The following is a 27,359-nucleotide window of genomic DNA, read 5'->3' as shown; positions in this document are numbered from 1 at the left end:
CTAACTTCGGCACTCTCGCACTTTTCTTGCTAGAGCATCATGGAAGCCAATGTGACATGCCCGACTGAGGGAGGTCTCGCAGACGATGGATTGTACGTTTGAACCCTGCCGCTCGAACAGAAACATAGTACTAAAGCATTTCATTTTAGCAACCCATCCTTTAGTTTAAATGAGTTGATTCTCGATCCTTCGTAAGTCTTGTTTTCTCTGTTCCCGCCAAGCTTTACCCTCATGACAACTCCATTCCACCTACTGACTGATCTACTTACTTTAGATCCAACATGCATATCTGGGGGTGGTTAGGATCAGGATTGCTGGTGGTTATCACTTGGATCCTGGCTGTGCACACCATCATGGTCCACCTGACCCATTACAACAATAAGAGTATTCAACGGCATAAAGTTCGAGTATTAGCGTATCCAGCAGTTTATTCGACGTTGGCATGGCAAGTTTTCTCGAAAAATTTCTTGTGCTCCTCTCCTTGCCATTAATTTTGTACCTGCTTGTTATTCAGGGTGTCGTATCTCAAATATGGAGCGTCCACCACCATCATGTTCTTTGCCGTCTTGTTCGAATCGTTTGCCGTTTACAACCTGTATGCACTGCTCAAAGCTTACTTGGAACCCTATCGACTCCAGAACGCTTCCATGCCCAAGCAGGCGGTGACAACCAAGGTGCTTGGTCTTAAAACAATTACTGTGTACGGTTTTAGTGCTCCGCTTGTTTCGGTTTTTTTTTTTTCATGGTCACTCATTTTAAACCTCTTTGAACAGCCAATCCAAATGGGGTCTCCATTTTTCAACCATTATGGACATATGCGTCTTTCAGTTTCCAATATGGTGAGTGTCTGCGTCGAACTTGTTGGTCAATCGAATGTCATTCTGACTACTACCTGTGCTTAGGAATATCATCTCGGCCTTCATATCCATTATGACCGAACTCCATGGCTACTATTGCCCCAATTCCTTTAGTCCTAAAGGAGCCTATGTCTGGTTGACCGTCATCAATTTCTTTTGCCTTTCCTTGATTTTGGGTGCGCTGTTCACTTACCTCGCAGTATACCATAACGAATGGAAATTAGGAGCCATCCAGGCCCACGGTTTGTTCTGGTGCGTCAAAGGACCGATCATGATCATCTTCTACTTCGGTACCATTTTGCTTTCTGCCTTGACTACCTTCCATGTTATCAAGGACGTTCCTCCTGCCAATGGAGGTACGTATTGGCCAGCCGCTGCGATTAAAAACGGTTACGAAGCTATCATTGTCTGCTTTGTGATGGCCATCGACGCCGTGTTGATGATGAAATACTACGGAATGGATGAAGAGGACTATTTTGATCACAAGGACGAGCATTTGAACTTCTTCATGGCGTTTGTAGACGCTTTCTTGGCCTTCATTCCACAGTTCATTCTCAGTTTGATGACATGTGGTCAAAGCACTGTACGACTAGCGAAGAAACGACAAGAACTCAAGTTAAGACGGAAGATGGCGGGGGATGAAAGCTCCATGGCATTGAATAAAGACTTTCATACCAAGGACGAAGAGCGCGACTACTCCTATTACGAAGATCCCATGGCCGATGTGAGTTTGGAAGACTTGCCCCCCATGCCGCGTGTGCACCAAGAGTCAAAGGTGTTTGAGGAAGAAGGAAAATCAGGAACTAGACTTCGCGAATTGGGTGCTATTGATAATCCGTTCAAAAGCCCTCCACAGCAACACGCCTACCCTGCTTCGCCCTACCCCCATACTGGATCCTCACCTTCTCCGACGCACGGCCGCTACAGTGCTGTCGCTACATCTCCGTTCGACGACGAAAATGCAGCACATGCTCTTCCACCTCCTCCTTCGGCACCACCACAACAGCAAATCCAAAGAGGTCAACCTGCGTTTGAGTTTGAAGAAGCTTACACTCCCCATGCGCAACACGATGTTTTGAGTATGCCCCCCAGAACTCAGTTCCCTCGCGATCGCTCACCCGTGCCCACATCCACTGCCAGTGTTTTCAACCCTTACGAACGCCCAGCACAACATGCCAAAGAACCAAAGGTGTTTAACCCTTACGCTGATAATGATCCCCGCTCTGACGCCAACCCGTTCAAAGATTAAGCATGCCACTCGGCTGCTCACACTTTTCTAACATGTCCTGATTACTGTTTATACCACATGTACTACATCTCTCCTTATTTTCTTTCTACATACAAACCCATTGTACAAAATCTTATCCTGGGTTTTTTACTCTTTTATTTTCACAGCTATTCTCATTGATCGAATGTAAATAAACCACCTTTTCATTCGACTGGATCAAACATGGGGTGTGTGTTCGGACAAATGAACAACGAAACGGTATGGTGTGGTGTGATGGATTAGCAAATGGGAGAACATGACAGAATTGGAAATACAAGTGTAGCGAGGGGATGAAGCCAAAGGGTGGCCATTTTATGTAATACGTGTATGTCGGTTGAGGCAACGCTGTCTCATTCTAGCACACCAGGATAGCTCCTCCAGCGCTGCCAAGAGAGGTGGATTTAGTACATCGCGGCCACCAAGAGCAACGACCCAACACTTTACCTTGTGGTTCAAAATGGTGAAGTCGTCCACATTCACTATCAACAGCAAGTAACGCGCAACGTAATAGAGCTCCCTATCCGTCAGCCGTTTGACTGGAGCGTGTTTGAACGCAGATATCTTGAGTCCACATTTCGGATTCAAGGCAAAATTTCGTGACAAATCATCGACGTGGATGGTGTTTTTGGCAGAAAACTGGGGGAATTTACTCCAGATGATATCCAACGCTTTGACTTGATGTTTGAATTCCGATCCGTCTGCTTTCAATGTTGTAACCGATATCATGGTCGATATGTCCATGACTGGGAGAAATACATTCATTAATACCGCGATGCTTATAATTTTTGTAGATAGAACCGCACTCACCAAATGCTATTTTGTAATCTGGATGAGACTGTGCAGCAGACAAGGCGATTAGATGGACTGTCAAACTTTCTTTCTCGTGATATCCAGTGTGTACTTACCAGAATGCCCAGCTCTGTCACCTTTGCTTCCAGTGTTCGCCAACTAGACATCGGTTTAGAAAAGAAAAGAATGGGTGTTATGAGCCTGAGACAAAAATCTTACCTTGTTTGACTCCAAATAACAATATCATAATGCTCGTATGCCGACGTCTATAGGAAGGGATGAATCCATCAGGCATTGTGGCAGCTTTGACTTTTAGCCGCAAGAAAAACTGTTTGAAAACACTCACAAGATAACTGTGCATACCCGGCCGCATCAGTTCAGAGATATGACTAGCTGGTGACTTACAATCGAACAGGGTATAGTCTGCGGCAATCACGTCAGTCAAAAAAAAACCAAGGTGTTCTTCAGAGAATACACCGTTTCAACGTGAAGGCAGGCTTACCTAAATCCATGACCAAAAGCTTCTTTCCTAAAATTGTAGTTTCCAAAAGATATGAGTGAACGGCTTATTTTTGACATTCTTCTATCCATACACCCATACCTTCTCTTAACGGATTGATCAGCCGGATCGTCGTCTGAAGAGCAAAAAAAAAAACAAGATGTCAATATTCAGTATCGTAAAAAACTGTCAGTTTCCATCCTGCCTGACCTTTTCAGTAGTCTCTTTCAACTTCTTTTGAACTTTGGCCTGATCCAAGTGCGTAGGATGATCGGATGGGAAATAGTCATATTCCAGATCTGGTCATTGCCATGAACACTAACATTAGTAATAGCTATGCTGACGAATCGCTTCCAAGTACTTACCATTCAGAACATCTGGCAACGTGTCAACTTGATCTGGGTCTTTGAAGATATTGGCGTCCTATCATGAAGGTATTAGCCGACAGCCAGTTTCCGTGGGGATAGTATGTCTACTTACAGCTGTTCCCAGCATCAGAAATTCCACGGCATTAGAGCCTGGTTTACGGCGAAGACTGAGAGATTCTAAACAGGTATCATCGGACTAAAACGTAAAGGTCAGAGCAGAGCCAATTGACAACCAGCTTTCGCATCCAGTTCAATATCCACTCACAGGCAATTTGCCTTTCACAAGGTTCAACAGCTTCATATTTTGAGGCCGTACATTGGTCAAGCCTTGCAACTTCAATTTCAATTGCTCAACCGTCTCTTCTGGAGTGCAAGACATGGTATAGGTTTTCTTTTGCCACGATGCTATGAAGGTCATTGGCCGTTTCTTGTTGTGACTATGTTCCTGACCTTCGCCGTCAGTTTGGAAGGCGCGCTTGTTGTTCTCATTGGTTGGTTGTAACAAAGCTGAAGCGTCTGCTTGAACGGATAAAAGATTCTGTTGATCCATAGTCATGGTTAATGAGATGGTGGATTCAAAAGGAAGTGATTCGTTCAAAGTGGAGGAGCAAGGTGTGTGACTGAAATATAACCCTAACCCAGCCTATGGAAACTGACAAAACCCGATTGTTCTTATGGGCTGCTTACGCAATCGTTCATTTACCTGCGACATGAGCTCGTCATTCTTGCTGCATGTCGCAAAGACAATCCCAAGATCCTCCATAAAGCAATCGCTTCTGAATCAAATCACTGGCGCTTCCAATCCTGCGCGATCATTTTCGTCCACGCCTCAAGTGAACCATGCATCCGGTCTGACCATGTGGGGTGGTGAAGCCATTGCCCAGTCTATACGCAATAGCCCTTCGCGTTCAGTGTTTGTCGCCCTTCAACCCATTCGACCCTTCTCCTCCACCTCTGCGGCAGCTTTTAAGCACTCCAAAGTCTCAAACGCCGAGGTATTGCGTGCCAACGAAAGCAACAACGATGGGTCCGACCAGCCTCCCTCCAGTGGCGGCGACGGCCACGGTAACGGTGCTGCGAATGGAGGTGATGGAAAAGGGGGCGGTGATGGCGACGGCGGCTCTCCTGTACACAATATTCAAAAGGCTCTTAATGTCATTGACAACCAATTGCAAAAACCTTCCGTTCCCGAGGTCTATCCGCAAGTGCTTGCACTTCCTATCACACGTCGACCTTTGTTCCCTGGTTTCTACAAGGCTGTCGTCATCAAGGACCCTCAAGTCACGGCGGCTATCAAAGAACTTCTCAAGCGAGGTCAGCCGTACGTGGGAGCATTTTTGTTGAAGGATGAGGAACTGGATATCGATACCATTACCGACCTTAATCAAGTTCATCGTGTCGGTGTGTTTGCACAAATTACCAGCGTGTTCCCTGCCAGCTCAGGTTCGAAAGAGGGTTCCAAGGAAGATGCTGGCTTAACCGCCGTACTTTACCCACACCGTAGAATTAGAATTACCGATTTGTTGCCCATGGGTAAGCCTAACCAAGGCCATGACATGGCCAAGGATGAGTCAGCCGGATCTGGGGTTACCGCTGCGGTGGTCAAGGATGAGGGTCCGCTGACAGAGCCTGTGGAAGTCCCAAAGTCGGAGAAAAAATCTCAAAAGGCCAGTAGCAAGGAATCTACCATGAAGGACAAGGGTAAGCAGAGAATGTTTTTGTTTTTTGAGAAATGGATGTGTTGCTCATAAGATACCTACGTGGATAGCTCCTGAATCAGATGTCAACAAGAAGACCGATTTTGTCGAAGACCCTGCTGCAACTTCTAGCGCTGAACAGCATGCACAATATGCTACGTCTTTCTTAGCCAAGGACTACGCTGTCTCACTCGTCAACGTTGACAACATGGAAGATGTTCCTTATTCTAAGAAAGACCAAGTCATTCGTGCTGTCACGTCGGAAATTGTTTCGGTATTTAAGGATATCGCTTCCTTGAACCCATTGTTCCGTGATCAAATTGCCAGTTTTTCAATGTCACAATCCGCTGGCAATGTTTTTGAAGAGCCGGCCAAGCTCGCCGACTTTGCTGCTGCCGTATCTGCTGGCGAACCCAATGAACTGCAGGACGTTTTGGAGTGTCTCTCTGTTGAAGAACGTCTCCAGAAAGCTCTGTTGGTATTGAAGAAGGAGCTCATGAACGCCCAATTGCAAAACAAGATTTCAAAGGAAGTCGAGAGCAAGATTGCCAAACGCCAGCGGGAATATTATCTTATGGAACAACTCAAGGGTATCAAGAAAGAGCTAGGTCTCGAGAGTGATGGTAAAGATAAGCTTGTAGAGGGTTTCAAGGAAAAGGCCGAGAAACTGGCCATGCCTGCGGCAGTCAAGAAAGTGTTTGACGAGGTAAATTGGGAATGAACGAGATGATAAGCGGTGGAATTCAATTTATTTATTTTTCTGACTTTCTTTTCGTTGTAGGAAATCAACAAGCTCGCCCATCTTGAGCCAGCTGCATCAGAATTCAACGTGACTCGAAACTACCTGGATTGGCTTACGCAAATTCCATGGGGTCAGCGATCACAGGAAAACTACAACATCAAGCACGCCGTCACTGTCTTGGATGAAGATCACTATGGACTTCAAGACGTAAAGGATCGTATCTTGGAATTCATTGCTGTTGGTAAACTGCGCGGTACTGTCGAAGGCAAGATCTTGTGTTTGGTCGGTCCCCCTGGTGTCGGTAAAACTTCCATTGGTAAGAGTATCGCCAGAGCTTTGGATCGCCAATTCTATCGATTCTCTGTCGGTGGATTAAGCGACGTGGCTGAAATCAAGGGTCACCGAAGAACCTATGTTGGAGCCATGCCCGGTAAAGTGATTCAAGCACTCAAGAAGGTTCAAACAGAAAATCCTCTGGTTTTAATTGATGAGGTAGATAAAATTGGAAAGGGTCATCAAGGTGATCCATCTTCTGCTCTTCTCGAACTTCTGGATCCCGAACAGAACTCCAGCTTCTTGGATCATTACATGGATGTCCCTGTTGATCTGTCCAAGGTTTTGTTTGTTTGTACTGCCAATGTTTTGGATACTATTCCCGGCCCACTTCTTGACCGTATGGAAGTGATTCAACTCTCTGGTTATGTTGCGGATGAAAAGGTCGCAATTGCCGAGAAGTACTTGTCTCCCACCGCCAAAACAGCTGCTGGTTTGGAGCATGTCAATGTCAACTTGACCAAGGAAGCCATTGAAAGCTTGATCAAGAACTATTGCCGTGAAAGTGGTGTTCGTAACTTGAAGAAGCAGATTGATAAAGTATATCGCAAGGCCGCTTTGAAGATCGTCAAGGACATTGGCGAGGACCATCTTCAACAGCAACCCGGTGATACCGCAAAGGCTTTCAGTGTTGAGGAAGGCGCTGAAAATGTTCATGAGAAGCCCGGCGAAGAGAGCTTGGATCCCCATAAGGAAGTCCATGAAGCCGGTGAAGACATTACGTCCAAGGAACGTCACCCTATTGACATTCCCAAGTCCATCCAAGTTGACATCACCACTGACTCATTGAAAGACTATGTTGGACCCCCAGTCTTCCACTCTGATCGTCTATATGACCAAACACCACCAGGTGTTGTCATGGGTCTTGCTTGGACCAGCCTTGGTAAGTTAAATGACGGCTGCTTGCAGCTCAAACATTATCATGGCCACGCATTTTCTAAACAATTATTTTGCGACATCATTAAACAGGCGGCTCATCTTTATATATTGAATCCGTTCTTGAATCACCTCTCACTCCAAAGTCCTCCCCTAAACTTTCCAAGACCGGACAACTTGGTGATGTCATGAAGGAGTCAAGCACTATTGCTTATACGTTTGCCAAGTCTCTCTTAGCAAACAAATTCCCCAAGAATGCTTTCTTTGAAAAGGCTCAAGTTCATTTGCATTGTCCGGCTGGTGCTGTACCCAAGGATGGACCTAGTGCCGGTGTGACCATGGCCACTGCCCTCATTTCATTGGCCTTGAACCGCCCTATTAATCCTAACATCGCTATGACTGGTGAACTCACCGTCACTGGAAAGGTGTTGCAAATCGGCGGACTTAAGGAGAAGACCATTGCAGCCAAGCGATCCAACGTCAACACTGTTTTGTTCCCCAAGGACAACCAATCTGACTGGGATGACCTTCCCGAACACATCAAGGAAGGTATGACTGGCGTTCCCGTCGACCACTATGACGATGTGTTCAAGATCTGTTTCGAAGGCATCGACCCTCAACAAGCCGAGAACGTGTGGGCAGACAAGCTGAAGGAAGACGAGACCACGGCCAGCAAATAGATTCATTCCCTCGGACACCAAAAAAAAAAAAAATTGCGCTTATAATTAAACCCTTCAATCTAGGAAGGCTTCTCTATTACTTCAATCACTCTCCTCCCTCCACTTTCCTGTAGTATCTGTAACAAATTTGCATTAGCTGTTGATTGGTATGAAACCCGCCCAGTCTTAGAATCGTTATTTTTATCTGCTAGTAACTCAGCTTCATCCTTTGCATGAACCATCGAGATAGAAACGTAGTCAAATAACAAGAAAAGTTTAAACAGCGGATGAAGGATTGTCTGAAGTGGGATAGTAAACCACAAGGTGAACATAAGGATCAAACAAAAATAACCCTGCCAAAAACAAAAAGGGACGGCTGGCAAAGACTGTACATGCACACAGCAAGAATGTGATTTAATTGAAAGAACAGCAAAAGCAAAATAAAAAAAAATAGAAAAAAAGACATGGTTACTCTTTGTCTTGACAAGCAATAGTACACGATATTATTAAGAAGCTCTCGTCCCAAAGGATCCCTCAAGCTATCCTCTGCAGTGGTTGGTATATGTGAACGAACAGGTCGTTGCATGTAAACTAACTTAGCAAGCTGCTCTGGTGCTTTCGCATAGCGGTCGAACCTCTTCTTGTAAATTCACAGGTGACAACATTTTCATGGTCCAAGTGTAAGCGACAAAGGTAGCAGCATTTGAAGGGAAAGCTCGTACAATAGTTGCATTGAGACCTCTGAAAAAAATTCGCCATCCCTCTTCCTTATAGCACTGGCGAGCGCAATCTATCACTCCTCGATAACGTGAAGGTTCTGACTGTATGCGCGTCTTGAGAACGTCTGAGAAGGAGAAATGATAAGCAATTAGACTCCTCCTACGAGATAAGGGGGAACAGGTCTTACCTGCAGCATAGGTAGAACACCAGGCCATGATACCAGCCGAGCCACCAGCGAGAACAACTTGCCACCCACTCAAATCATCTTCATTGGTGGAAAGTTTGCCATTTGGATTAGGCTGTAATGATCGTAAGAGTCGGCTAATGACTTCGAACGTAACGAAATAAGGGCCAAAACTAATTTCTCTAAGCATAGTAGGGGTGAGTCCAGCATAGCAAGCACGAATGCCTCCTTTTTGGAATATTTTCACAAAACAATCAATAGGTCCAGTGTATCGAGGGGCACTGAGAGACGCTTTGCTTGTTGTTGTGTGGGTTTGATTTTGAAGTTGTATTTTGACCAGCTCCATAGGTCCGGTGATGAAGCTGGGTAGGTAAGATAAGGTTAAATCATCATCACTTATTTGATTTACTGCATGGCACAAACCAAACATTACCTAGTAACTGATCCTGCAGCTACACCAGCAATAAAGACGTTAGTGAGAGACGGTTGTGTCTGGTCTTTTGAAGGGAATACCATGTGTCGTTGCTGTAACTCAATAAAATGTCCGTAGACACCAAATACTAAAGCATTGATGGCAGCTACTCCAGCCTATGCAAAAAGTTTAATATCCTTTGGTAAAAAAAAATAGATGGTTGGATTAAAAGCATTGAAACTCACGGCGGGTGATGTCTGTGATGCAGGCCATGGTTATTCGACATGTGTCAATGATGTTGTTCTATGAATACCCGAAACAGGGAAACTAGCTCACCATTCCTTTATAGAGTCCCAAAATCTATAATTTGGCAGTCTATTTTAGCTCGGTTGATAGTAACATTCTTCATTCAGTGGGATATACTGATACCTTTTCCTGCTTTACAATGGTGACAAGGCAATTCCAGGTTCCATTGTATCGAGCAGCTAATTCGCGTGACTGAAGACGTACTTTCACTACATGACATAGTGTCAATAGAAAAATGTCGATCACTTGATTATTTAGTCACAAGCCATACCTGTATCTATGGAGGATAGTCTTATTTTGTCAATACATTACTGATACCAGAACAGCGCGGTGGGATTACAATTCACCTACCGAAAGGATGTCCGACTGATAACCCAGCCAGGCCTACAAAAATAAAGGCATACACGGTATGAGCTGACTGCGTCTACAATCACAAGCATTCACTGTTTTCATTCATACCAGCGATTGTTCCAGCGTAAAAATGTGCCCATGTACTCATGTTTGGATGTTCAGCTGAATAATAGAATTCATTGATAAGCACGATCAACAAGCAAGGAGCAGCATCCTCTGATGGATTTGCTTACGGATCTCGTCAGTTTCAAACATTCAAATTGTGGTATATTGAATAAACTACAAGTCAAACGAAATAGAAAGCGAACAAAGAAGAAAGGTTTGATGTTCGTGGGAAAGTTGCAGTCAAAATTAATGAAAAATGATGATTGAGGCTGGTCACGTGATCAAGGGTTGGCTTCCACGACCTGGCAATCGCCGCCTTGGAGCGTATATATCTAAAAGAAGTACTTTTTGGTTCAGCGTTGACTACACAAATCAGCTCATAAAAAAGCTACTCACCGTTCGTTTGGCTGGAAACACACTGTAATCGAAATGCTCAACTGCCGAGATTTTGAAGATCAACAAACAAAAGTTGTCCATAGCGATATCATGAACAATCTTGATAGGCTCAGGTTTGGCTTTGAGAGGCTCGGATGGAAGTGCATCTAGAGATAAGCACGAAAAGGCAATGTTGTCGGACTTGGGCGCTTCTCGACTGGCTGGCCAAGTGAACGTGGCTCGAGTACGTTTGTCCAATTGCTTCCACTGCTTAGATCGTTCTGCTTCCCAATAGTCCACCGCAGACACATCGCTATCGACGATTTTAGGTGGGGGGAACCGCGTGACTTGGATTGGCGCCGAAGCAATGTAAAACTTGCCCTGAAGATAAAAGTGCTCTTTCGTTTTTGGCATACTCCTGTAGCCATAACCCTATTAGAGGCCAGTTGCTTTCAAGCAACCAATCACAGAGACTTACCAGCATAATTTAACATTGGGATCGGATTTGATATCGCCCATTAATAAATTATCGTTCATGGCCAGCAAGAACAAGAGGAAACGGCAATCATCTTCTAGAAAATCTTGAAAAGGAAGGGAATGCATCGACACGTCGCCTGAACGGCGGATATTGGACATATGGACAAAGACTATTGGACCATAAGACCTTCTTTCCACTTCAAAGCAGCGGTTTGCATAAAGTAGAGGAACGTACCTGGTTCTTCGGAGTATACAAAGTTTCGAGTATAGCTTTTCTTCAGACGTTCGAACCAAGCAGCCATGTCTGCAGAGGCCTTTGGATTGGTTAACCAAGTGTCTGATGATGATGATTGCCGCTTCAAACCATTCATGATGCAATTCCAGTTGAACTAGCACCGGTTCCCTTTAATCAGTCCCCGATGAAGCTGACCTGTGACAGCGAAATGGCCGGTGGCTTGGTCTTTGCATCTCCGCCTCAGCTTAGGGAAATGGGCCTTTCAGCGGTGAGTCGGAGGCGGCGCGCGCTCTCGTCTCTCCCCCAGTTGCTCCCACTGCTCTGTGCAAATAGGAACGCTTTCTACACTGCTGCTGGTTGTATTGACATCCACTGAATTGTATTTGAATTGAGCAGCCATGCAGGCTAATACCTCCAGGTAAGTCCCGCAGCGGATGGAAATATAACCCCCCCCCCCACCATTAACCCACTGCTTGCTTAGACCTCCACCTGGAGCTACATATCAAGGCCAGACTTCGCCAATGAATGTACCAACCAATGCTTACCCATCTCCACATGCCCCATCGGCGAACTCACCATCGTCCCTGCCACCAGCAAGAGTGAGCGAACCGTCGGCTTACCAAAGCCCAATTCCCTCTGCATCAGAAACCAGTCCTTCTATGCGACAGCCATCCTCAACACCTCTTCCACCACCCAGTGCCATGGTTGGATTACCACAAGACCAAGTCAACGGTATTTCCGATAGAGGGAATCCTACCACTTTACCTCCCCCTTCTACGGTGCCGGCTTCTTCCTTGATGTCTCACTCACCAGCCACCTCTTCACCTATGAGCACTTCCTCCATACCCGCTCCATCTGCATCCATCCCCCGTCCTCCCAGCTCACCACCGCCATCTTCCCATGTTTTACCATCGTCCTCCTCTGCCGCTCCCACTTCCTCACAGCAACAACAAGCTGCTGGGTACCGGCCTTTGAATGTTCGAGATGCGCTAAGTTACCTGGATCAGGTCAAAGTCAAGTTCTCTGATCAGCCAGATGTATACAATCGATTTTTGGATATCATGAAAGATTTTAAGAGTCAAGCGTAAGTTTCCATTTTTCTTCAGCTGCTCCTTGAGCCCAACTTTAACACTGTTGTTCCCGTTCATATTAGAATCGATACACCTGGGGTCATTGAGAGGGTATCCACTTTGTTTAGAGGTCATCCAGGATTAATTTCTGGTTTCAACACATTTTTACCTCCTGGTTATCGAATCGAATGTACTGTGGGCTCCAACGATCAAGATGTCATTCGGGTCACCACGCCAACCGGCACTACTAGCACAACGGCTGGTGATCCCCTTAATCTATCCCATGAACATCCATCGCATTCCCAGTATTACCAGCACCCTCCAGGTTACTCGCATGTACCTCCCCACACACCTGGCTCTTCTGGTTCAGTGCAGTCACCTCATCATCATGGTATCCCTCACATGTCACAGCCTCCAAACATATACCATCCTTTGAGTTCGTCTCAAACCTCACCTGGCATGCGACATCAGTCTGTTCAACCCCAACCTCCACATCAACAACCTCCATCCACACCACAACAGCAGCAACAGCAACAACAACAAGCAGGCGGTCGACGTGCTCCTGTGGAGTTCAACCATGCCATTAATTATGTTAACAAGATCAAGAACCGCTTCTCTAATGAACCGGATACCTATAAACAATTTCTGGAAATACTACAAACCTATCAGAAGGAGCAAAAGCCTATTCAAGAGGTACAGTGTTGACTTAAAACGGTTCATTATTTCGCTGTTTATTGATATCGATGATGCTCTTTTTTTACTTCCTCAGGTGTATGCTCAGGTTCAGATCTTGTTCAATGGCTCAGTGGATTTGTTGGATGAATTCAAAGCATTTCTTCCTGACACATCTGGCAATCAGACCCCCGCTTCCGCTGCTTTATTCGGTATGTTGAGTACTCTCGACCGACTTGTACTTGTCTTTGTTTGTAACGTTATTTTGTCTCCCAAAGATTTAGACCATGGCTCACCTCCCGGCATGGGAGTTGCCAAAAAGAAGAGAAACCCTGCTTATGCCGACAAGATGGCCCCTACATCGCTTACCAAGGTGAGAAATGGTTCAGCAAAGTCGTGACATCTTTTTGTTCAGATCTAATTAATACTCTCAGGTCTCAAAGCGTTCAAAACATTATCATAAAGGCATGGATGGTTCTATGCGTAATGACCATTTAGGCTTCCCACTCTCACCGACATCTGCGTCATCCAATAAGGCCATTGTCACCGCTGAAGAAATTGAATTCTTTGATCGTGTCAAGAAGTACTTCAACAACAAGGCTGTCTATGAAGAATTCTTGAAGGTTCTCAACCTTCATACACAGCAGATCATTGACCAAAACATGTTGGTTGACCAGGTCGAACCATTCATTGGTGGAAACTGGGAGCTGTTTGAATGGTTTAAAGCCTATGTTGGTTATGACGGTCGCAATCGATTGACTGATAACCTTCCCGAGCTGTTGCCTAAGCCTGACCTTGTTCACTGCCAGACTGTTAAATCTAGCCCAAGTTATCGTGTCCTCCCTGTTGAGGTAAGTCTTTTAAGCAGTGATACTCAAGTCGATACATATACCCAAATTGTTTCGGATATGGATTGAGCCTGAACCCCAAGGATATCTATAACTCACAAACGCTGTTTGCAATTTTTCTAGTGGCACACTGTTGCTTGCTCTGGTCGTGATGATCTCTGCTGGGAAGTTCTCAATGATGAATATGTATCTCATCCAACTTGGGCCTCCGAAGACAGTGGCTTCCAAGCTTCCAAGAAGAACCAGCACGAAGAAGCACTTCATCGCTGCGAGGAAGAAAGGTATGGTTTCTCTCCTCATCATAGATATTGTATTGTTGGTCCCAAGGGTGGTTGTTAAACGATTGTTTACAGATACGAATATGATCTCAACATCGAAGCCAACTTGAACGTCATTGCCTTGATGGAGCCACTTGCTAGAGATATTGCAGAAATGTCGTTGGAAGAAAAGAGTCGTCTTCGTCTACCAGCTGGCCTTGGCGGTCAAACCACCTCTATATATCAACGAATCATTAAGAAAGTCTATGACAAGGAACGTGGCCATGAAATTATTGATCTCCTTCATAATAACCCCGCCCATGTTCTACCTATTGTGCTTAGTCGACTGAAGAAGAAGGATGCGGAATGGAAGAAAGCACAGGTAAGTTTTTCTTCTCTCTTTTTCCAACATGCCCAACCTTGATGGGAGGCTCATCGACGCACACCCCAATTTCTTCTACAGCGTGAATGGAACAAACTGTGGCGAGAAACCGATGCAAAGAACTTTTACCGAGCACTTGATTATCAAGGCGCAACGTTCAAGAGTAATGACAGACGAACCATCGTTCCAAAGGCGCTTGTGTCTGAAATTGAGAATCTTTATAATGACCAGATCGATGCAAGAGAGAAGGAATCTGAGTCTGACAATTCGCCCGGTGCCATCAACAGACCCAACCATCAGCTCTCTTATTCTATGACGGACAAGGCTATTTTCAAAGACATCACGCGAGTTGTGTTTTCCTTTTTGGATCGACAAAGTGGTTCAGACAACAAGAGTGATAGAGGCAAGATTCGAACGTTTATGAAGATGTTCATTCCATTGTGCTTTGGTGTCCAAGATATTGTTCCTGAGAACTTGTTGCGCGAAGATGACGATGATGATGAAGACGATGAGCCTATGGACGACGATGATGAAACACGCTCTGTCAACTCGTACGAATCCGATGGCGATGTTAGTCGATCGCCTAGCTCCCGTAAGCGTGGCAAACGTGGCCGAAGTGCTCGACGAGATGATGATGGAGGTCCCTCCGATTTGCTTCGCGATGTGTTGACTCGAAAAACAAAGGAAACCAACCATGCTCGTTCCAGATCCGGCTCTCCCTCTAGTGATGAAGCCGTTGTCAAGCATGAAGATACGGAAGGCGACGTTGAGAAAAAGGATGACACCGCCGACACTGAAGTGGATGGTAAAGCCGCCGCCGATGATGTCACTTCAGCTGATGCTGAAAAAGTGAACGGTATAGAGGATGTTCCTATGGAAACAGTCACCAACGAAGACGACAGTATTTTGGCTCAAGCGGCTGCTGCCACTGCACCCATTGCCCGCAAACGAACGGTGTTCAGCCTCTTCTGCAACAACTCTTTCTATGTTTTCTTTAGACAATACCAGGTAGGTAGCAGTTTGTACCGTGGTGTATAACCCATTCACATTTATTAACGCTCCCCTTTTGTGTTCAGCTCATGTATGAAAGACTGGTTAAAATGAAGGAACTGAGTGAACGAATGGAAGCTGATCCAAAGCGATCAAGGAACCTCAACAAGACGGCCATCGAGCTGGGTATTCAGTACACTCGCTTTGATGGTAAGCCTTTAAATGCTTTTAACCAACGACAGTAAAATTTCTTGAGGTAGATCGAATAATTCATTTCTTTTCCTTCAGCTCTTGATCTAGACTATTCAAATGGCACCTATGGAGCTTTGTTGGACTTGATTGACAAATTTTTCGATCCCGATTACAACATTGAACAGCAAACCTTTGAAGAATGTTGTCGATATATCTTTGGCACTGAAGCATACATACTCTTCACTATAGACAAGCTTGTGTCGGCATTGATCAAACAGGTATGAGCCGACACTACCCATATTGATGTACAATGAAGGCCATGTTCTTAATTTTTTTTCCACCACCAGATTCAAACTTTGTCGCATGACACAAAGTCCTCTGAGTTGGTTCAGCTTTTCCAGAGCGACCGTGATTTAGAGAGCACTTCTCCTCGACTCATATCTGTTTATCGGTTGAGAGCTGAGGATATTGTGGGCTCTGACGAAAATCTTTATAAGATCAATCTTGTAAGTTGCTAACTCGTATTCTATATGTCGTGTTCCTTTGCTGATTGCCTGCAAACTCCCACCAACAGGATAATGATAGCCTTCAGATGACCATTCAACTTCTTGGAAAAGACGACTACATGCTTGAGACTAGTGCTGAGGACAAGTATGAAAACTACGTTGCTAGCTACATGGACTGGGTAAAGACAACGGAGGGCATTGATGAAAGTCGATTACAACCCACGTTCCTCAAGAGGTGAGTTGAGTGGATGACATGTCCATGCAGAACCGTCGGTGCTGACCCATGTGTTTACAGAAACTTGCGTCCTAATCTCCATGACAAGCATCTCAACAAACTCTTTGTAAGATCAGGGATGCAATACAAGATATGTCGGGACACATATCATATGTTCTATATCATCGGGTCAGAAGATATCTTTATGAGACCACCAAGCTCCCAAACGACGGAGGTAACTGAAATACAAAAACAACCCAAGTGGAACAGCTGGTTGGAATCGTCTACGACGGGATGGTGCCGTGGTTTATCAGAGCACGAAAAAGCCGAAAAAGAAGAACAAGCAAACAGGTTACTGGGACCTTCTGGTGATAATGACATGGCATTGGACTCATAATTGCCAGTAAAGAACAAAAGAGACATTTTCCCATCCAATTCTTCCTTTCTAAATTTTGTGTACAGCTTTGTGTTGATTTTTGTCTGACTCCGTCGATGATTTCTTTATGTTATATTTCATTTCTTCTTGCTCTTTCGATTGTCCTATATGTGTGTTTCTACAATAAAGTAAAGACTCATCAAGACTGGGTATGCTTTCTTTCTTTGGCTGCTCTTTTACATATCCTTCAGTCCGTGTCCAAGAACTTCTTGGTGGGTAAGTCTTTGGGGAGGTAATCCTGATCGACGGGCTCTTCGTAGTCTGGGTTGTACTTGTACCCAGCCCCATATCCAAGATTCTGCAAAGCAGATTTCATTGAGTTAACGAAGCCATTTTCATCAACTTACGGGCAGACTGACTGTACCTTCATTAGCTTCGTTGGTGCATTCCGTATATGCATTGGAACAGGTAAATTTGGCTCCTTAGCAATGACTTCCTTGACCTTTGTATGAACCCAATAGATAAATATCATAGACCATTCTGCCTCGCACGACTGAATACAAGTCTTACCTTGTTGTATGCTTTGTATACTCGAACACTCTTCTTTGTTTCTGCAAGGTGCACAACAAGGTGTGCTAATATGGTATCACATTCGGGCATTCCAATTCGCTCGCAAGCTTGATATGCGCTGACTGCCTTGAAATGGGCCCCTAGCAAGTTAGATTGCGTCTCATGTTCTGATTATTATTTTCTAGTATACTTCTTCTTACCAGTGGTAATGCAGTGTTATCTGCCAGGCCAATATCCTCGCTAGCTGCTCTCACTAACCGCCTAGCAATATACAATGGATCCTCTCCTCCTTGAAGCATTCGGCCCAGCCAATACAATGCCGCATCAGCATCACTACAAGACTACGGTGTGAGCACTTTTGAATCCAACTTGGCATAGGTCAACAAATTGCACACCCCTACCTTCCTCTGATACTCTTATGAAGTGCGCTTATGATGTTGTAGTGTTCTTCCGCATTTCTATCATACAATAGATGCGACCGTTGGAACGCAGCTGAGATACGAGAATGGAAGGGTTTTGATTAATTGTTTTTTAAAAACGCATTGCACAGCTGAGTACTAGCTTACCTTTCACGTCCTCTGGTGTAAGCGGACTTAATGGCGACGGAAGAACGCTAGTAGCAATGTCGAGTATATTCAAGGCGGTACGAGCTTTGGATGATTGTGAGTACCAGAGCAAGGTTTCCAGTCTGTGTCCATTGACTCAAACTTACCATCTCCGTCACTCACTTGAGCCAACTGGAGCAAAGCAGCCTCGTCTGATTTGTTTGTTACTGGCGCTGCTTCCTCAGATCCTTCTTCGTCACTTCTCCATATATGCAACGCTCGTGCCACAATCTGATATAATTCCTCTTCACTCAGCCTGTTAAGTACAAACACCCTGCATCGTGACAGTAAGGCTGAATTCAATTTGAAACTAGTGTGAAGCTATCAGAAGGTGCTCCAAAAGATAAAATCGACAGGTTCTCAAGATCTCATACCTTGGATTCTCGGTGGTGGCGCCTATCAGCGTGATGGTTCCCCTTTCGACGTGTGGAAGCAATATGTCCTGTTGATCTCTTTTGAATCGATGAATTTCGTCCAAAAATACAATAGTCTTCTGGCCAAGCATTTTCAAATGGTTCATGGCCTCGTCGGCAACCTTTCTAACATCAGCGGCACCATGAGATGTCGCACTCAGTTCTACACATCGCGCAGACACCATCTTTGATATCAACCGGGCAATGGTGGTTTTGCCGCTGCCAGGAGGTCCCCTACAAAGCAAGGTTCACACAATTGGTTTAAAGGTTCTGACGCTCCAATAGACTTTCTCTCGACACATACCATAAGATCATCGATGGAAGCTTGTTATTTCTAATGAATGCCCGCAGAATACCGTTCTCGCCCATTAGATCATTTTGCCCAACAAAATGTTCCATTGCAGTCGGCCGCACTAGGGATGATAGGTGTGAGTGTTTAGGCATGATACTCGCATTTTGTCACAACATCTACCTTTAGCAGCTAATGGCATCGCATTATTAACATTAGACTGTATTCGTGGTTTCTTTCGTTCTGGTGAGCCGGGATTCTGAGTTGACGCTTCTATTGGTCTTCCACTGTCCTTGCTGGTCATTTTTGTGTCTGCAGAAGCGGCCTGCGCTGTCTGTTTCTCTTGCGATAAACCGTTCTTCGGCACGTCCGATTCGTCCATCGATCGCTTTTTGCCCATACTGAAGATCTAATGAACGAAATAATCTCCTTAAATCATCGAGCTTTCCAAATTCTCTACTGTTTTCGCAACTTACACTCTCATTCTTGCTTGACGTCGAGGTACCTGTCTTGACCAGGCTTTGCTGGGCGGGAGGAGGTTTCAAGGGACTGGTTTGCAAAAGTCCTTGCTGAGTAGATCCTTGCTTTAGAAAATTCTGTTGACTTGAGCTTTGTGTTCGAGAGTTCTGTTGCGTTGGACTCGATTTCAAAGGGCTCTGCTGTGGCGAAGCTTGAGTCCATGGATTCTGTTGCGTCGGGCTACGCACTTCCTTTGATGCCTCTTGTGGAGTATCCTTTGCTGTGTCTTGCTTATGAAGCTGAGGGCAATCTCGATCTAAGTGGTCATTGATGTACCATGTCGGCGTCAGCTTCGAGCATACCGGGCAAGGCACTAAGTACGGATTCAGGTCCACGGGAAATGAATCAGTTGGCTACCGAACAAAGAAAAAATGGCATATTACAGAATTGACATTAGCTTACCCAAAATCGACTTGGTGTCTGACATGAACTTTTATTTGGACTTAATGGTAAGAACTACTGGGGAAATGTCTAATTCAGCGACTGAATGAACTGGCGCAACACTTCGGCGCTGGTGTCCCGCGTATTGGTAGTCACCAAGGTCCGAACTGTATTCTCGCAATACTTGATTTCTCGTTTTTTGAAAGCCGTCATTTCCTGCGGTAAGAATCCTTGCTTGAGAAAGACGCTCAGTATTTCTGCAGCTATACAATTGCGTTTACGTTATTTTGTTCAAACATCAGTCGCTTTTGAAAAAGTGTCATACCTCGAGTAAGAGTCCTTTGTGGAACCAAAGCATTTTTGGCACACCATATGGCAAGAGATCGTCCATTATGACGACGCCCCGGTATAACTCGGTATAGAAAGGTTGGTGCCCAATTCTCGATCTCGTCAGCATTCCTACAATGATCTAAAAACTTCTCTTCACAAATCATATCCATTGTACAATAGGAAATTGGGACGGATGGTGTTAAAAGCTCGCTTTCAATAAGTTCTGCAACAAGATATTGTATGAGTAGTCTAGCATGTCACCATAAAAATTCAAGTTTGACATTAGATACCATGAAAATGAGTTGCAGCTATGATTTTTGGACACCCATCTTGCTTATTTATGAAATACTCGAGTACTGCGCATAGTAGTGCCGCTCCGTCACAGGATCCTGTTCCCTACTACTTTGTGAATTGACCATAAAGCAACCATCATCTAATTTGATATTATTTACGTACCTTTCCAAACTCATCCAACAATATCAGACTTCTAGATGTTGCGTACTGGAGAGAGAACAAGATCTCTTGCAAATCAATTTGAAATGCGCTTTTAGCCTGTTGCAAAATGCTTGCTCTTAGTAAATATTCAATTGTTAAATCACATATTAAACCCTCACCTTTGAAGCAGTTTCCAAAGTTTGCATTCTTGTCACAATCATGTCAGTAAGCCCTATCCGTGCATTGCTTGCTGGAACAAAGCTATGAAAAATAATTGATATGCTGTCTTAACGAGGAATTGCACATGGCTGCTCATAGCTCTACCTTCCAATGTGCGCCAAATATACGATCAATGCGACCTATTGAGAGCTGTGAGCATGGAAATGCTAGCCTTTGCATGCTCCAAACTATAGCTTACCTGCTTGAGATATACGCTTTTTCCGGACTGATTAGGTGCGCTAAGAAGCAAAACATAGTTTTCATTTATCCCATTATCATGTACCGCTTGCTTTTCAGTTGACCAGTAGCTTGACTGTACTGAGTGTGTACTCGACTTTGAGCATCCTAAATATGTATCATTTTGAATGAAAGTACCCATAAGTAACTCTTCCAGCGGATGCCTGGAATTGTCCGAATGTATTATTAGCGTTAGTTGTTGCTGAATCAATGACAGGACACGAACCTTCCGTCTTTGATGATAAGAATATTCTCGGTAGTCATTTCTGGTCGTATGTGGTTATATTTCTCGGCAGACATGGCAAACGAAAGTATACTGTTGTTTGTTAGCCTTATAGCACCACCTTTTAACGTAAAGATATAAGCTAACCAATCTAAATCAGCAGATGCTGCCGAAATCTTCAGTAGCAAATCTTCATTTTTTAATAGCTCGGCCGCTAATCGTTGAGATATTTCTATTTCGCGATCTTTCTCCCATCCTTAGTTTGTTTGATATCCAATTTGGTATTCGAATTTGGTACCCACCAACTATTATTCCATGAATGTCGCCTATTGATTTGTCTAGCTCTAAATCCTGTATTAAATGAAGTGACCTACGGCAGTGAAAGTAGCATGCTAAGTACATCACCTCTTGTGTTTGAATTTTTGTAATAGTTTGTATCTTCTGCAGAAAACTGTAAGAAAGCGCATTGCTATTTTAGTTCATTTTTGACCGCCTTTGATAAAAATCTCCCCATGTTAACTACCTGAAATTGGAACTCGTCCGAATGAAGGCTAGACGGGTCAATTTTCTTTGGTAGTGTTATCAAATAACCGAGTTGAGGAAGGTAGACAACATCCAATACATCAGCTATAAAGCTAGGCACGGTACTGTTGATTTCCTCGGCCACCTGGCGCTGTCATATATTACATACTAAGTTACCCGGTTTAACGACAAGATGCAAACCTGAGACGCGGGAATACACACTAGCAAGTCACCTAGTTCCCAATATGCCTTCTTCGTTTCGTCTAGCCACTACAAGTGATTTAGTAATTCTGTATGAGCAGGCGATTGCAGAGAATTAATTAGTAACTCACATCATCGATCCCTGATCTTATGACTATGGTGCCTTCTTTTTGGCTGTTGGTGAAGTCGATCTTCTTGCTTGCTTTAGAACGACTTGTGTTGTGGTAACCCGCTTTGGTTTGAAATTACTTACTGTGTTCTCTATGGATATAGCTGTTGCTTCTAACACCCTTAGATCAATGGCTGATGTTATCTGTTGACTTTTAGCTTACATTCTTATTAAAATAATTTGGTGTAAAGTATCAATGCTTACCTTTCGAACAACTTCCAAGTCAACTGTGACGTTTTGCGCCAAATAGTGAAGCTTTTTGGCACCTATTGCAAACTAGAGGAACATTGTTAATGAACCCGTTTCAAAAAAGAATTTTTTGACAATAGCTTAACTCTTAGAAGATGTCGCCAGTCGCTTAAATTACTAGAAGTCTTCATTCTTCCGACCGTAAATTCGACGTTGTTCATCAACTTTAGGCAAGCCCGGAATTGATCGCGAATAAGCAAATTTTCTGCTTCAATAAAGTATGCCACGGCATTCTGTCTTTCCTCTAGAATATCAATGTCATAGGTGGGTAGGCAAAACCATTGTCGCAACTTCTTTGCTCCCATTGCCGTCAGTGTATAGTTCATAATTCCTAATCCTTCAATCATTAATATCTTCCGCTAACGTGCCGATTTTGCTTTTGTAATTACCAAACAGTGAAAATCCTCCTCTAACTTTAGGTTGATGTACACTAGGGTGCGAATCTCGCCTAAAGACACCTAGGGATCTCGAACGAAGTAGAGCGTTCAGTTTCAAGATAGACCTTGCGAAAAAAAAAAAATGTTGTTAACGTGATACTTACTGGAGCACTCCATTGCTGATCTTCATGATGTTTTTCCTAGGAAGAATAAGTTAGCATACAAGATTGCTTACGAAAAACAGTGTACTGACATTGAGAATATCTCCAGAACTAAGGGAAGAGTCTGATTGTACAGATAAGGATCCGTCGCGTCTGGATCGCTGCGTTGACGAATATAGGAAAGTATTGCATTGGTACAAGCCAGCTGGCTCAAGTACGTCAGAACTATCATCATAACTTGAACTGTGCATGCGTAAGAAATCGTACCGACTGTCCTTCTTCTACAGGAATAGCACCCAATGTATTCTGTCGCATTCCCTCCTGATGATGAGAAGCAACCAAATCTTCCATTGCAACTTTTCCTTTCGCAATACAGAAATACCTCGACGGCAGTTCTTTGACTTGGTAGCCTATATAGAGAGTATGGTTAATTTGGTATGTACATTTGTTTGTTATGACTTGATGAAAATGACTATACGCTACCCATCTGTTTAATCATATCCGCACTCATAGCCGAGTCCGCAGCAGATATTAACACCTCCTTCACATTGCATTGACATAATACTGGTCTCTCCCGATGAGCCAGTGGCGTATATATGTAAGATAGATGCCAATCACTCACATTGTTCGATATCCGACTTCAATTCAGTCTGAGGTACATCTTCCATGATGCTGAGAGTTCTGCTTCCACCATCATAGAATACAGCGCCAATAGCATTTCGAGCTATATGGAGCGCATATATTACCTGATTTTCACGTATGCCCCTTTTGATGTTAGACTACAGATAGTGAGATGCTTGATGAGATCAATACTAGTACATACACCTTCTGCTTCGTTAGGTGAAATAGTATGGTCTGAGGTTGGATCATGTGCGGTCATGACATGCGATTCATCACTTGTGTATCGAGTATAGTTCATGGTAAAAAGGGATGCTTTATTTTGGAGGATGAAAGTGAAGTAAGAAAGCGTATTGTGGAAGTCACTAAATTTTTTTTTTACATATTCGCTCATCACCCCATTAATGCAAGCTATGAGCTTTATAGAGTGTGAGGCAACAATTCACATCCTCTCTAAAAATGTGTGTAAGTATAAAAGCTGCATTAAATGCGGTATCTTCAAGTTCAGGATATCTCTATATATGAACCATTCGAAGTAGTATACAAGAAATCTACGTATATCTTTGGAAGGCAGCATTATCGGCACCAAGTCCAGGAACCTGAGTGGCAGATATCGCTTGGACAAACTTTTCAACCTTGTTGGTGCTTTGTGAGGCAACTTCAACGATCATCAACAACTTCTTAATACCAATCTCAAAGCGGCCATCCAAATTCTTCTTGTGAAGTCGTTGAAGTGCATATTCTCTCTCTTCATCGCTGAACATATTGAGTTGCTAAATTCAAAGAAGAGTATATGTCAACATTCACTGCAACAGGAAAACATGTTCATAGCAGTATCAGAAACTAGGACTCACCTCGAGGACGAAGCCGACGGTTTCAACTCTGGAAATCATTGGGACCTTGAATTCACTATCAAAGGCATCATCCAATTGCATGCTGCTCAACATGCCACGCTGACTAGTCGTAGCGATAATAAGCAGACGTCTATCCTTCGGGGGCTTTCGCTTCAGAAGGACAAGTAACGCCTGCAAGACACCGTTGGAAAATCGTGGACCAATATCAATCCATTCTAACACGACCTATTAGTACATTGAGCATTCTCATAATAACTTGATGCGATCATCACATACCCATAATTCTTTCAATGTTATCCAGAACAATGACACTGAGTGGCGACTTGTAGGCGTCGTTAAATATCTTGTTGATATGGTTGATTTTGTTTGATTCAGAAAATCCAATCATAGCCTCAGGTGAAATTAGCTTGATGAATGGGAATTGACTCTTCATGGCAATAGTAGCGGCAAGAGCGGTCTTTCCGGAATTAGCAGCACCATGTAATAAGATACTGACAACCTGTGTTCTGGTTGAGTTTCTGACTTGCTCAACGAACAGATTTCCGTCTGTCAGAATGGTCTTATAAGGCAATAGCGTTAATGACTTGGACACTCATTTTAATAGGTCAATTATGGCACACTGACCTCGACACCATCATCAAAGTTCAACACATGGTTCTGAACACATTGTTGTAATTCGTTTTCGGATACACCGAAGGCTGGTGGAACTTCATCCAAGGCTGCCTTGAAATCTTCCAGCTGTATAGTCATATCTTCGACATCGGGTGCAACTCCAGCGACAGATCCAACCTATACAATAAACGGAACAGCGTGTAAACGCACACTATGTTAGGATGCAAAATGATAGCCAGCACCGAACTAATGTATCCATTATGAAAAATATTGATGACTCACCTTGATATGACGACTGAAGGCATAGGACGAGGCTGCTTTAACAACACCAGCAATTTCGGCACCAGTATAATTTTTCGTCATGCCAGCCATCTCGTTCAAATGAACTGCAGGATCCAAAATGTTGTTTTCTCGCATCTTCATGTATGTCAGCCCAAAAAAACTTTCATGTTAAATAACTCAATAAACCGGATCATTTACCTTTGCTGTATGAATTTTCCAAATTTGTTCTCTACCAGCATCATCTGGGAGTCCAATTTCCATATGCACCTCAAAACGGCCTACAAATCATTACTTATTGTCAGACTTTGATACGCTCTCTTTTCCCATTTTGAAGACGCATAATTTACCTGGACGGAGTAAGGCATCATCAAGCATGTCCAAGCGGTTAGTCATACCGATCATCAAGATGTTATTCAGTTGTTCGACACCATCCATCTGCTCGAGTGGTTATTATACATGTCACTTCGTTGCTGATCGTAAATGTCAAAGAACGTACCTTGGCAAGGAACTGATTGACAATAGAGTCACCAACACCAGTACCGTCATTTCTGCTGCCACGCTGCTTGCAGATAGCGTCTATTTCATCGCAAATAATGATGTGGAGGCTGGATTCTTCTCCCTTTTCTTTAAATTCCTTTTCGGCATCAACGAACAGTTTTCGAACGTTTTGTTCACTCTCACCAACCATCTTGCTCAGAATTTCGGGACCACTGACAATTTTAGGTTCTTTGGCATTCAACATTTTTCCAATCTGGCGAGCCATCAATGTTTTTCCGGTTCCAGGAGGTCCGTAGAGAATAATACCCTTGACGTGCTGAATACCGAGTTTATCGATAATAGCAGGAGGGAAAATACGAGAAGCGAAGGCACGTCTGAAGATAGCACTAAACTCAGAGTCCAAACCTCCAATTCCCATGTCTTCGAACTTGAAGTCTGTTCGAATGAGTGGTTTTGCTCGTTGTAATCGCTTATTATCCTTAATACGAATAGGTGAGTCGGGATCTCGATTAAACTGGATTGTGGTTTGCGGAACTAAAACTCCTCTTTCTGCAGCGGTTTGAAATTCGTCATTCTTAGCATCCACTTCGCCCCGGAATCCTTTCTTGAGGGCACTGAGTTCAACCACCTCTAGTCCTGTCACCCGACATGCGAGAGTAACACCATTGAATTCAAAGGCAATGAGTTGACCGTACGAGAATATTTGATTTTTAAAGAGCTGTTCACCCAAAAAGGTAAGTCAGATACATACTCATTCGTCATCGTAAGCATCTATGTTATGTACTCACGTTGGAGAAGACTTGAGCCATATCTTCTGCATTCATTTCTGTGTCAACTTGAGATGACTTCTTGAAGAAGCCGACTTCGATTTGCATCGCAGACAGATATATGTCATATCCAGCCTGGAAAGGGTCGTATGGTCGAACATATACATCTTGCTTCAGAGAGAACTGAGCCCATCTCCTATGCATCAAGTTTGTGCCAATGATTCCTTTGGGTAGCGTTTCATCAGCGCTAGCAAAGAACGAAAGGTTATTGACGGGTGTCTGTTAAAAATCCGAGAAAAAGAGGACTTACACCAAGGTAAAAACATATTGATCATTGACCAGTAGGTAATGCTCTTTAGGATCGAATTGGCCAGGAGCTACAAACAGATAATTGGACAGAGCTGCATCTGGATTTGGACATTGTCCGACTTTCATGACAGCTTTTTGCTGTCGCTGTGGTGAGGATTGATAGCCTGGAGGCGATTGACCTCTGTTGGTACCCCCGTATGGAGATTGTGTACGGTAGGGATCGTTCATCTATTTACTAGCAGATGGTAAAAGATTGGGTAACAGTTAGCCACGTTGGGCTAAAGTCGGTATTATATCGCAATGCTTGTGACGAATCAGTTGTATGCTTGGCATCAAATTTGAGCCAATTGTTTGAGACTGTGTGTGTTTGCTCAACCAATCAATTTCTACTTTAAATTATTATAAGCCAATCATAAATTTACAAGATTTTGTGGAGCAAGGAGCATTCTTGAGCAAGCATAATATGTATCCCAATTTCTTCTTTGGATTTTACATTATTAACAATATTATTTTTATTATTTTCTGTTCTCACTGTACCGGTTGTATAAGCGCCCCTTAGCTATATTACGGCAGCGATCACATTTTGGCAATTAGTTCTGTAATACTGTTATTAAGCATTCTACTAAACTTCGCACAAGATAATCATGACCTGGCTCTCCTTTGGCTTGCATAATGTTTTACTCCTTTTTCTAAACTAAAAGAGTCAAAAAGCATTCTCTCGTACCTTATTTCTCACAAATAGGTATAATTATTGTGGCTC

At 43.7% G+C, this 27,359-nt stretch overlaps 10 protein-coding genes across 10 annotated transcripts; 3 read left to right on the top strand and 7 right to left on the bottom strand.

The window, feature by feature from the left end:
• Window positions 1–2,358, top strand: K450DRAFT_253885 (uncharacterized protein). Its single transcript, XM_051591111.1, has 7 exons — window positions 1–92; window positions 150–191; window positions 275–445; window positions 515–700; window positions 774–839; window positions 903–1,866; window positions 2,196–2,358. Exons 1-7 carry the CDS (start codon window positions 40–42, stop codon window positions 2,277–2,279), a joined length of 1,566 nt encoding a protein of 521 aa, XP_051442003.1. The 5' UTR covers window positions 1–39; the 3' UTR covers window positions 2,280–2,358.
• K450DRAFT_253879 (uncharacterized protein) lies at window positions 2,291–4,581 on the bottom strand. The gene is made up of 13 exons (XM_051591110.1): window positions 4,458–4,581; window positions 4,046–4,393; window positions 3,893–3,976; window positions 3,778–3,835; window positions 3,623–3,711; window positions 3,515–3,548; window positions 3,416–3,442; window positions 3,260–3,336; window positions 3,133–3,179; window positions 3,030–3,072; window positions 2,932–2,959; window positions 2,569–2,867; window positions 2,291–2,507 (listed from the first exon to the last, which is right to left on the bottom strand). Exons 2-13 carry the CDS (start codon window positions 4,334–4,336, stop codon window positions 2,475–2,477), a joined length of 1,110 nt encoding a protein of 369 aa, XP_051442002.1. The 5' UTR covers window positions 4,337–4,393; window positions 4,458–4,581; the 3' UTR covers window positions 2,291–2,474.
• On the top strand, window positions 4,468–8,437 carry K450DRAFT_253871 (uncharacterized protein). Its single transcript, XM_051591109.1, has 5 exons — window positions 4,468–5,481; window positions 5,549–6,183; window positions 6,259–7,435; window positions 7,522–8,254; window positions 8,338–8,437. The coding sequence occupies exons 1-4, from the start codon at window positions 4,491–4,493 to the stop codon at window positions 8,106–8,108; spliced, it is 3,390 nt and encodes a 1,129-aa protein (XP_051442001.1). The 5' UTR covers window positions 4,468–4,490; the 3' UTR covers window positions 8,109–8,254; window positions 8,338–8,437.
• K450DRAFT_253866 (uncharacterized protein) lies at window positions 8,399–10,425 on the bottom strand. The gene is made up of 8 exons (XM_051591108.1): window positions 10,169–10,425; window positions 10,061–10,093; window positions 9,833–9,924; window positions 9,740–9,763; window positions 9,649–9,660; window positions 9,425–9,579; window positions 8,995–9,353; window positions 8,399–8,931 (listed from the first exon to the last, which is right to left on the bottom strand). The coding sequence occupies exons 1-8, from the start codon at window positions 10,206–10,208 to the stop codon at window positions 8,684–8,686; spliced, it is 963 nt and encodes a 320-aa protein (XP_051442000.1). The 5' UTR covers window positions 10,209–10,425; the 3' UTR covers window positions 8,399–8,683.
• Window positions 10,359–11,498, bottom strand: K450DRAFT_253862 (uncharacterized protein). The gene is made up of 3 exons (XM_051591107.1): window positions 11,019–11,498; window positions 10,562–10,958; window positions 10,359–10,497 (listed from the first exon to the last, which is right to left on the bottom strand). Exons 1-3 carry the CDS (start codon window positions 11,174–11,176, stop codon window positions 10,447–10,449), a joined length of 606 nt encoding a protein of 201 aa, XP_051441999.1. The 5' UTR covers window positions 11,177–11,498; the 3' UTR covers window positions 10,359–10,446.
• Window positions 11,499–11,539: 41 nt separating this feature from the next.
• On the top strand, window positions 11,540–17,126 carry K450DRAFT_191746 (uncharacterized protein). Its single transcript, XM_051584459.1, has 14 exons — window positions 11,540–11,670; window positions 11,734–12,336; window positions 12,406–13,015; window positions 13,092–13,206; window positions 13,273–13,367; window positions 13,429–13,845; window positions 13,966–14,123; window positions 14,196–14,481; window positions 14,563–15,489; window positions 15,558–15,681; window positions 15,760–15,941; window positions 16,011–16,169; window positions 16,238–16,404; window positions 16,465–17,126. The coding sequence occupies exons 1-14, from the start codon at window positions 11,651–11,653 to the stop codon at window positions 16,778–16,780; spliced, it is 4,179 nt and encodes a 1,392-aa protein (XP_051441998.1). The 5' UTR covers window positions 11,540–11,650; the 3' UTR covers window positions 16,781–17,126.
• K450DRAFT_253848 (uncharacterized protein) lies at window positions 16,894–18,920 on the bottom strand. Its single transcript, XM_051591106.1, has 9 exons — window positions 18,652–18,920; window positions 18,309–18,581; window positions 18,042–18,244; window positions 17,896–17,979; window positions 17,731–17,821; window positions 17,530–17,662; window positions 17,330–17,455; window positions 17,184–17,261; window positions 16,894–17,117 (listed from the first exon to the last, which is right to left on the bottom strand). Exons 1-9 carry the CDS (start codon window positions 18,789–18,791, stop codon window positions 17,007–17,009), a joined length of 1,239 nt encoding a protein of 412 aa, XP_051441997.1. The 5' UTR covers window positions 18,792–18,920; the 3' UTR covers window positions 16,894–17,006.
• Window positions 18,921–19,626: 706 nt separating this feature from the next.
• K450DRAFT_274165 (uncharacterized protein) lies at window positions 19,627–21,057 on the bottom strand (the record flags this gene model as incomplete). The annotated part of the gene is made up of 8 exons (XM_051593105.1): window positions 19,627–19,799; window positions 19,862–20,089; window positions 20,157–20,262; window positions 20,323–20,418; window positions 20,481–20,562; window positions 20,626–20,660; window positions 20,720–20,921; window positions 20,984–21,057. The coding sequence occupies 8 exons, from the start codon at window positions 21,055–21,057 to the stop codon at window positions 19,627–19,629; spliced, it is 996 nt and encodes a 331-aa protein (XP_051441996.1).
• A 293-nt stretch (window positions 21,058–21,350) lies between these two features.
• On the bottom strand, window positions 21,351–23,578 carry K450DRAFT_274164 (uncharacterized protein; the record flags this gene model as incomplete). The annotated part of the gene is made up of 13 exons (XM_051593104.1): window positions 21,351–21,431; window positions 21,504–21,653; window positions 21,704–21,772; window positions 21,835–21,894; window positions 21,957–22,016; window positions 22,077–22,148; window positions 22,208–22,452; window positions 22,511–22,569; window positions 22,663–22,698; window positions 22,752–22,864; window positions 22,927–23,069; window positions 23,282–23,405; window positions 23,483–23,578. 13 exons carry the CDS (start codon window positions 23,576–23,578, stop codon window positions 21,351–21,353), a joined length of 1,308 nt encoding a protein of 435 aa, XP_051441995.1.
• On the bottom strand, window positions 23,574–26,888 carry K450DRAFT_253834 (uncharacterized protein). The gene is made up of 10 exons (XM_051591105.1): window positions 26,601–26,888; window positions 26,312–26,537; window positions 25,522–26,241; window positions 25,373–25,460; window positions 25,224–25,303; window positions 25,026–25,160; window positions 24,756–24,920; window positions 24,408–24,690; window positions 24,132–24,346; window positions 23,574–24,050 (listed from the first exon to the last, which is right to left on the bottom strand). Exons 1-10 carry the CDS (start codon window positions 26,825–26,827, stop codon window positions 23,829–23,831), a joined length of 2,361 nt encoding a protein of 786 aa, XP_051441994.1. The 5' UTR covers window positions 26,828–26,888; the 3' UTR covers window positions 23,574–23,828.
• Between the last annotated feature and the right edge of the window lie 471 nt (window positions 26,889–27,359).

Source organism: Umbelopsis ramanniana (assembly GCF_025399195.1).
Source record: "Umbelopsis ramanniana AG unplaced genomic scaffold K450scaffold_55, whole genome shotgun sequence".
NCBI lineage: Eukaryota > Fungi > Mucoromycota > Umbelopsidomycetes > Umbelopsidales > Umbelopsidaceae > Umbelopsis > Umbelopsis ramanniana.
Note: the sequence above shows the minus strand (reverse complement) of the source record. Positions and strands in the feature narration are given on the sequence as shown.